The sequence below is a fragment of the Limanda limanda genome, chromosome 5, assembly GCF_963576545.1.
Source record: "Limanda limanda chromosome 5, fLimLim1.1, whole genome shotgun sequence".
In the NCBI taxonomy this organism is placed as follows: domain Eukaryota; kingdom Metazoa; phylum Chordata; class Actinopteri; order Pleuronectiformes; family Pleuronectidae; genus Limanda; species Limanda limanda.
The window spans coordinates 28502422-28511197 of NC_083640.1; the positions used below are offsets into that span (position 1 = coordinate 28502422).

The 8776-nt window shown below is 39.8% G+C and overlaps 1 protein-coding gene across 1 annotated transcript; it reads right to left on the reverse strand.

Annotated features, from left to right (window-relative positions):
• Positions 1–772: 772 nt before the first annotated feature.
• Positions 773–5057, reverse strand: fgf17 (fibroblast growth factor 17). Its single transcript, XM_061072034.1, has 5 exons — positions 5026–5057; positions 4898–4934; positions 4453–4630; positions 2602–2708; positions 773–1063 (listed from the first exon to the last, which is right to left on the reverse strand). The coding sequence occupies exons 1-5, from the start codon at positions 5055–5057 to the stop codon at positions 773–775; spliced, it is 645 nt and encodes a 214-aa protein (XP_060928017.1).
• Between the last annotated feature and the right edge of the window lie 3719 nt (positions 5058–8776).

Here is an 8776-nt window from a genome sequence, read left to right on the forward strand (position 1 = left end):
CACCACTGCCCTCACTGTAATGTGTTGTAATTTCATTGTGAGCTCATATTTTCTGAATGACTAAGAGTTTATATGTACCACTAATTAATTTTTCTCCAGACTGAAATATATCATCAAGTATTAACTTTCCATGAGCTATATTTGATGCCCGGAGGATAAATCCTCATAGTCTGTTGCTCTAGCACCACCATGGGGTTCCCCCTAGCTCTTGCACATAGATGATAATTTGAAGCTGCTATTTCTAACGATGATTATTATAATCACTCCATGTGACTTTGCAGCTTTCTTTCTCTGATGCAACTGCAGTATAGGCTCGGACGATTTTACATATTTCATGTCCTTTTTTCATCATTTCATGTCACATGAGATTTTCATTTTATTTCGTTCACCCCCTACATTGAACAGTGTGGACTGTCTTGTACAGCATCAGAGAAAGATACTTAAGATTAAGATTATGATCATCTCCATATCCAAGTTCACTGATCATGCAAAAATAATGTCTCTGTCACACTCCACTTTGTTATTAAACACCCTTCGTCCTAAACAGTCCCCCCCCCCCATCCCCCCAGAAAACACATACACACGGGACAATTAAATATAATCCATCTGCTTTACTCTCTTTCATTATTTACACGTGACCATTTTACAGCAATATTACTCTGCATTTATGGCGTTTTCACCATTGCTTATCTATCAAAAATATACAAAAATAAAATTGCATCTGTTTCTTCCTATTCCACAGCTGGTATCAGTTCATGTCTTTTGCTGCGTGTTAGGAAGAGGTATGTGATTTCCTGTTCCGCTTTGCTCGACGTGTGGACGGAAATCGGATGAACTCAAAGTGTTTGCTTTGGTTGGTGTTGGGGAAGGGAGGGGGGCCCGTGTGTAGCCTCTTGATGAAATGGACCTCTCTCTGGTTCTGCCTCGTCCTGGAGGCTTTGATGGGCCTCCCTTTCCTGGTGAAGGCCACATACCAGCCCTCATACTTGGCATTCTGGAACGCCGTGTAATTGTTCTCCAGCACTATCTCTGTGAAGATACAATCCCTGCTCCGACCATTGGGCTGCATGAGGAGAGAGAATGGTTCCTTATGTTAAACTTGGACAGACTCGCAAAGCATGAAACACACATGCTTTGTTTGTTCATATACACATCAAACAAAAGGATAACTTAGTATAAATAACTATATTACCAAAGTCATATGATCTATAATAAGCCAATGGTAAATTCAGATTTTTTTATTCTTCATATTAAAGCCGTGTGTACAATCTGTGTAATGTTTGAGAGGATAGATATCATATTCTTTTTCTTCCTTTTTTGACTAATATCTATCAATAAATATGAACCTATAACAAGCAGTCAGTTTGTGTAGTACACTGGCTCAGAGCAAAGGTATAAGGCTCACAAATTAAAACGTTAAATATATCACTTCTTTCAACAATTTGGTTCATAATTCTGCTGCACAACCACAACCTTAGCTGCTCTACATATTGAACAACAAGGTCGGTGTGTCAGGCTAGTGTTTTCCTAATCTTTAAGCTAAGCTAAGCTAACAGGCTGCTGTACCTCATATCTAATATACAGACCTGAGAGTGGTATCAATCTCCTCATTTAAATTGTAATTTCAGTTTCAACTTCTATTAAGTAATAAAATATGAATCCAAAGATAACTAACTTTATGTGCTGCAGTTTTGTATGAAATGTCAATAACACGCAACCTCTGTAAAAGGTATGTTGGCAGAAAAAGTGTGACAGCCACATGTCAGTGGTTTGTTGTCGTGAACACTAATTTTAGCAGATCAAAGAAAGTTTCCTCTTGACTTGTGTTCTGTGTCGTGTTCAGTCTTTCTAAAAGACATTTGAGCAGCCGCGCCTTCAACACCTCTCAACCAAGAGGAGACATAGATTTGTACGTTTTCCTGTCAGCCAGATATGTGGACCCATCTTTTCCATTTCCATGAAGGAAATGGAGAGTTGACTTGTGACCAAACACACAGGGAGTGCATGATGGGCTTGTACTTTCCCCTAAATTCTGTCAGCTGTGGCTCTAAGGCGGAGCAAATATCCTACACTTCTCCGAGGATTCCTTTTTTTCCATCACATCATGTCCTGGGGTGACTGACATGTTATGACACTACAATGACAATGGACTGAGGCTTTCATATCAGAGCTGCAGTGTGTATTTTAGTGGTTGTGAGATCTGATAAACTGACGCCAAGCACAGATTATGTATTCTAAAGAGGAACTAGCTCTTGAATGGATTAGGAGAAGTGAGTCATGTGTTCTTTGGCTGGAACTGTAAGAAACACTGATCATACTGTGTTTACATCCTCTGTCTACATTTTATCTGCTTGGTAAAGTGTGAAACTTTTACAATAAGTACCACAAGTGTTTTCAAAGATGGTTCAGATTGTTTGACACAATTATTGCTTGCAACAATAGAATTTGGCCGTTGAACATTATCATACTATAACATTGTAATTACTTTTACTTATTTAACTTTATTTTATCACAGCAATGATTCCAAACTGATCCATGCTAACTAACATCAAAGTTAACTTTGTTTGTCAGGTTAAAAAGATAAAGGAATATATATTGTACCTTTCCAACAAGTTTACCCTTCCGGTTCATGCAGAGGTAGCGCCCACTTTCTGCTCCTCTTATCCTCACGCGACTGCCAAACGTGTCCGTCTCGACAAACAGGCGAGCTGCAGAATAGAAAGTCAAGTTACACCAGAATCCATGAAATCATTTTCTTTTAATTATCAGTTTGTCATTTCAAGAGTTCCGTATATTATCCCAAACCAACACTACACAGTGAAACATGCAGTTCCACTGATGAATTAACAGAATTCTGACTGTAGGCTCTAATCTGTTTTTATGGACACTTATGCTCCAATGTGAAGATCCACAATTTGATACTGCACCGTGTCAGACATAATCCATGTTTCAGGCCTGTTGTTTGTTCATTTAAGCTTATTTGAGCATTTGAGAGTCTGTAAAGCTGTTACTTGTTGTGTTACCTGTTAGTAGATGAAATTTACTTTGTATGCTTGTTATCACCTTGTATATTAAATTGTTATCATTAGACAATAGCTCTGCTGGGCTGAAACCAACAGTATCGACCTGCTTTGGAAATGAAGGTAACCCTCCTCAATTTAACTCTATGCTGAAAGACTAAACAAATCATCAGTGAGCGGATGACTGAACATTAAAGAATTGTATTGGCAGCAGAATATACATTCTCAACTGAATCTGTCCTGCAGTTAATTACAGTCATTGGGCATTACAACAGCCTTGTGTATTGGGGGTATGGAGACAAAGGACTTGCCCTAATCAGCCGCTAACTTGCCAGACGATGGATTCATGGGTACAGCAGGGAGGCTGAATTAACATATAGGCCTGAAAACACCTCACAGAGGGACACGCAGGTAGGAGGTGAAACTGCTGGTTGTGCCTGAGGACATCAGTCCCCAGCAGAGGCTTTGTGCCCAGTGTCAGGGACCGAAACATGACATTTGATCCCTTCTCTAAAGAAACTTTAAACATTTCTCTGTTTGTCTTTTATCGCATGACCCATTTTTGTGTACCAAATGTGTTTCAAAAATCACAATCCTTGTAAAGCCTAGACTCTAAACATGCAACAGGTTTCCCTGCAGATTTGAAGTTGCCAAAATGCACAGTTTATAAGACATAAATACCAGTCCAGACTAGCCTCATTTGTGCCTCTCAGTCAGAGCTAAGCATCTGACTCTCTGAAAAATAATTACCAATTTTTTTAATTCTTTGAAGTCCGACACATGACAAACACAAATCCCCAGCGGACTCATCTAACTATCACGATGAAAGAAATATTCAGTTTGTTGCATGATAAAAAAGATTTGCATGGTGTGACCACATTTCCAACCCCAGACAAAGATGGTGGCTGCAATGACAAAGCATATTGTGGTACCACATGAATCAAAGTGTAAAATTCTACTATTAATATATGTTGATGTTACCTACCAATAGAATTTCCCTAAAAATTAAGTTCAAAGAATGATTAATTCCCATCTGATTTGAACGAGAAAAACGAGGTTACCAATATATTTCAATTATCTACAAATTATTCATGCAGAAGTTCTTGAGGATTTGTGGAAATTTCCTTAGATTAATTGCCTTTAAACGTCTTCTTTTTTTCAGAGATCAGTGGTACATTTTCTTATTATTCAGAAAATTCGATGCTTAGCTCAATGCCATGGTGGAGGATGGGAATTGTCCAAACATGCTTTAGCTACCATTAAAAAACAGTCTAATTGTGTTCTCCACCGTGCAGACCTCCAGTGGTGAATGCCTCTAATGAAAATATTGCTGAAGGATCATCTCTGTTAATAAGTACAGCTCCGTGGCAAAAGCTACAACCACAGCCACATGTGTTGCAGGGCCAGCAGCGGGCCTCGGGTCAGCTCTTACCGTACATGTTTCCATCCTCAGCGGTAGCGGTGACCCGTTTGCCCTGAATCTGGACGTGTTTCCCGCTGGTGCGGCTGTAGAGCTGGTACACCCTGATCTGTCTGCGGCTCAGCTGGTCCGTCACTGCGCCCTGCGTCCTCACATACTGCTTAAAATTAGGAGACGGGTGATTCTCCCCCTTTCATGTACAGGGAAAAATAAAATACATAATTCTTTTTCTGTCTAATCTGAGATAAATGAGTATGTAGCCAGTTTTACAAGACAGGGTGTACGAAGAGGAATCTCCCCATCAGACAATTAAAGTTAACAATATATACTACACAATGAGATTTTCTCAAGTAAGTTATCCAGACTTAAAACCAACTTTCGTTTCAATTCCAATTGTTTTTTAGATTGTACTTTAGAAGATAACTTTTAATAGTGTCATTCGGAATTTAGTTCTTACCTGAGCATGGCACCACAGCACGAAAAAATGAAATGATCTGCAGGGGCAAGAAAACATGGAGAGTTGTTATTATATTTGAGTAAATCAATAAAATATATTTCATTCTACAGCCTTATCGGACGACTTACATGTAAATACAGCGCTGGTTTATTCCATACATCCTCCTTCTTATTTCACCCGACAAGAGAGGAGGTAGATAGTCCAAGTTGGATGCGGTGCGTAAATCCAGCGGTGCTGCCACACTGTTGCGTATGCACTTGTGACCTGTCCATCCACACCAACAGAGTCTCTGGTAGAACCACCGCGGAGTTATGTCCCTTCACATGCAGGCTATCAAGCCCCCTGGTCCAGCTGACTGGGTGGTGAAGAGCTCCTCAACAGATCCGCACTGCGCATCACACCCGGGTACATCCATTAGAAAACAGAAAGCCTGCGCATCACTGGGGGTTCAAACGTGAGCGCTTCCCGGCTCTGTGCAGCACTGCTCCGGTTAATTCCAGGTTTTGAAAAGCCCTCTGCCTTTCCGGGATCAGGCTGCTCACTGGTTAAATGTTGAGAAGCAAAGTCCCTCCCTGAAATCTTCCTTCTGTGGGTGGGCACAGCACCAAGACCCCTAACGATGATTTAATAGCCCAGGGAAACGCAGATGTGCAGTACAAGAGAAATTATTCACAGTCATGTTTTGCTACAAAGAGACTTATCTCCACTCTCATATTATTCAGCTCAACTGCAAAAGAAAACGAGACAGTTGTGGAAGTTTTGGTTCAATATTTCATTCTGTCTGATTTTAAGGTAGCCTTGATCATTACTGTAGCATTGTATTTAAAAGTGAGAGGCCTAATCGCACCTTATGGGTGTGGCAATTAGGTGTTAAAGAGGGCACAGCCCCCCACTCCCACCACAAAATCCCTTTTATCTCTGTGTTGACTGGTCACACTTCAAGCTCATGTAAATGAGCCAAAACAAACCATTTAGACAAAAAGTTTCATGTCTAGATAATAAGCAATCCACATCTCGAGATACTGAAGGATTCTGTCTTTTCCTCTTCCCCTGAAAGCAATGACGTTAACGATAAGAGAAGACAAGACCTGCTCTGACTGCAGCTGCAGGATCCAGATCTAACACTCAATTATTATTATTATTATTATTTTTATTATTATTATTATTATTAATAACTGATGCTGATGTCATTGATAACATAATTATATCTATAAGTATCACTCTAATCATCATCGTTACTATAACAACCAGTCTGACAGATTTTAAATATGATGGTCACACAACTATTCCTGGTCTCTATGTTCTCTCCCCTCGTTTCCACCTACCTTCTCCTCTCTCCTCCATTTTTCTCTGCTCACCCCAACCGGACGAGGCAGATGGCCGCCCACACTGCCGCCGAGTCTAGTTCTGCTAAAGGTTTCTTCTTGCTAATTAGGGAGTAAATTCTCTCCACAGTCCCTAAAGTGCTGGTTCATTGTGGGGACTGTTGGGTTTCTCTAAAATTGTAAGGTCTCGGCCTTCGATGTGAAGTGGCTTGAGATAATGTATATTAAAATTACGAATTGAATATAATTTATTAGTATCTGCGTCCAGATGAAACATTCCTTGTGTCCATGGACAACAGTGTAACATGAAGCTTCAAGTGCCTTCACTTGTTGCCCTTCTCACGTTCTCTTGACCCCTCATCACCCCAGTCTGGGGCACTAAAGTGATAAAATGCAGCAGTCATCTCGGACACACCGATTTTTCAGACTTAAACTGACAGCAGTGGCTTGTTTCTCTCACTGGTGATCTCACTTCTTACTGTATAAGACACAGTTAACATCAGCTCATCCCCTCTGGTAATACAACATTCAATATTATTGTTGCCAGGAACCTAAACAGACATGTGAGTAATGTATGCTGAGAGAAGCTCTTAATGATGCAGTGGTGTGATCCATGGTCCAGTAAGTGTGTGGCAGCTGGATCGAAATATCATCAGCCTCATGATGTCATATTCGCTGTCATCTGGAAAAGATGCAATCAAAAACAAAAATCATCAGAAATGAATCGTAAAATCAGAAATGTAAGTCAAATAGTACAGGTCAGTGGATGGTGACTCTCAGGCCCACAAGCCAATGTATAAAGACAAGACAGCAACGTAGCAATAGAAACTTATAATCATGACATCAGTTATTTTTTTTGTGCAATAACAAAAATAACAATCCCTTTGGACTGGATCAGGTCAGGTCACAGTCAGGGTGAAGGAAGAACACGTAGCTGTTACATGTCATCACTGATGACAGCTGATCACATCAAGATAAATCTCATTAAAAGAAAAGTAGATTTGGAGTGTTGCTCTTTTCATGAAAAAATTGAATAAATCAATGTTTCTAGTTTGCGGCAACTTGCTCTCTCTATGATAAACAACAAAACTAAGGGGAGGAATTCTTGCAAGTTGTTTTGGCTAAAACCAGTTGTGATTTGAATCATCATCATCATCACTACCATCTGACATCCGCTGCCTCGTCAAAGAGACTCAGTCCCAGCAATTGCATAAGAGAGGTTAGTGCTATATACAGTATGTGTTCAATAATTTAGTGTGTCCTTTAGTATGTCCAAAGGCTCTGATAAAAGGGGAAATGGAACCTGATAGCATGAAGGGTCCTCACCCGAGACCTGCATTCACTGTTGCTTTATTGTGAGTTTCATTCCCACATTGTGCTACAGCCAATACATGTTGAAAAGCTATAAAGATGTCTACTCTCCTCCGGGACACAATGTATTTCAAATTTATTCTGGTATAAAGTTGATATATAGTATAAAGTCTTGTTAAATTCTGACATCTAATAGATACTGTAAACTTGATGTCTTGATAGCATGGTGACAACATTTTTACCTTTATCTTCTTACATTAGCTGATTGGTCTTCTCCCTCTTAACTGATCCACATACATCTAACTGATCCTCATATAGTTTATATAGTGATAAGCTGTGACTCAATGGTAAGATGTCAAATTCTTCTAAATGTCAAAAGCTGGCTGTGCAGGATTACCTCTTCAGCATGTGGTGACGGCTGCTAACAAGGATACCATCTTATTTGACAGTAGGGTTGCAGAATACTTTTGCAGTAGCTGCTGTCATCACTGTGGAGTTCACAGATCTCTGGCTACGCTCTGTTGTCAGCAAGATGTTTAGGCAATGGGATGTAGAAGGAAGAAAAAAGGGAAATAGGGCCTCACGAAATGCAACTCGTCAAACTTTCCTACTGCCAACTTAAAAGCACATAAACACACCGTCAGAACCTATGATATGTTAAAAAGTCGGAGTAGAAGAGGAAGACACAATCATCTTTTATTCTTTTGTGTGTGAATATTTTACTATAACCCTTTGGTGACTGTCAGACAACTACATGACAGTTCAGCCTAAATTACATGAAAGACCCAAAATAAAAAAAGACCCATCTGAAGCAGCTTTCAGACATGCACTGAAATCCGGATATATCAGAATCAAAATTCTTTTTAATTACCAAGTATATTCACACAAACAGGAAATTGACTTGGTGTGGTTTGTGCATTGGACATAAAACAACAATAGGACATAAAACAACAATATATACAGTAAAAACAATAAGTTATGGGCACGCGCGGTGCTAAGGTGCAGTGATTTGGTTCGGGATAGTTTCAGTATCGTCTGAAATTATCTCGAGGGGATGTTTGTGAGAACACAAATATCAGTTGCTACAGACATTCTCTGAAACTTTTCCTGCAAGCCCCTTGGTAAAAATTCTAGAAATCTCCAAATGAGCCCATGTGAGAATACAGCAGGAGATTATCAGGCTTTGAGTGATTGGGTGTGTTAATTTCATACACGCAATGGATGCAAAAAAGAAAGAAAAAAG

Excerpts from the sequence above, each read along its gene's own strand:
- fgf17 (XM_061072034.1), bottom strand. The coding sequence starts at position 5,057 with ATGTATGGAATAAACCAGCGCTGTATTTACAT. Across the intron at positions 2,709-4,452 it reads TGAGGATGGAAACATGTACG|CTCGCCTGTTTGTCGAGACG; the intron begins GTAAGAGCTGAC and ends TCTATTCTGCAG. Across the intron at positions 1,064-2,601 it reads AGGGTAAACTTGTTGGAAAG|CCCAATGGTCGGAGCAGGGA; the intron begins GTACAATATATA and ends CTCCTCATGCAG.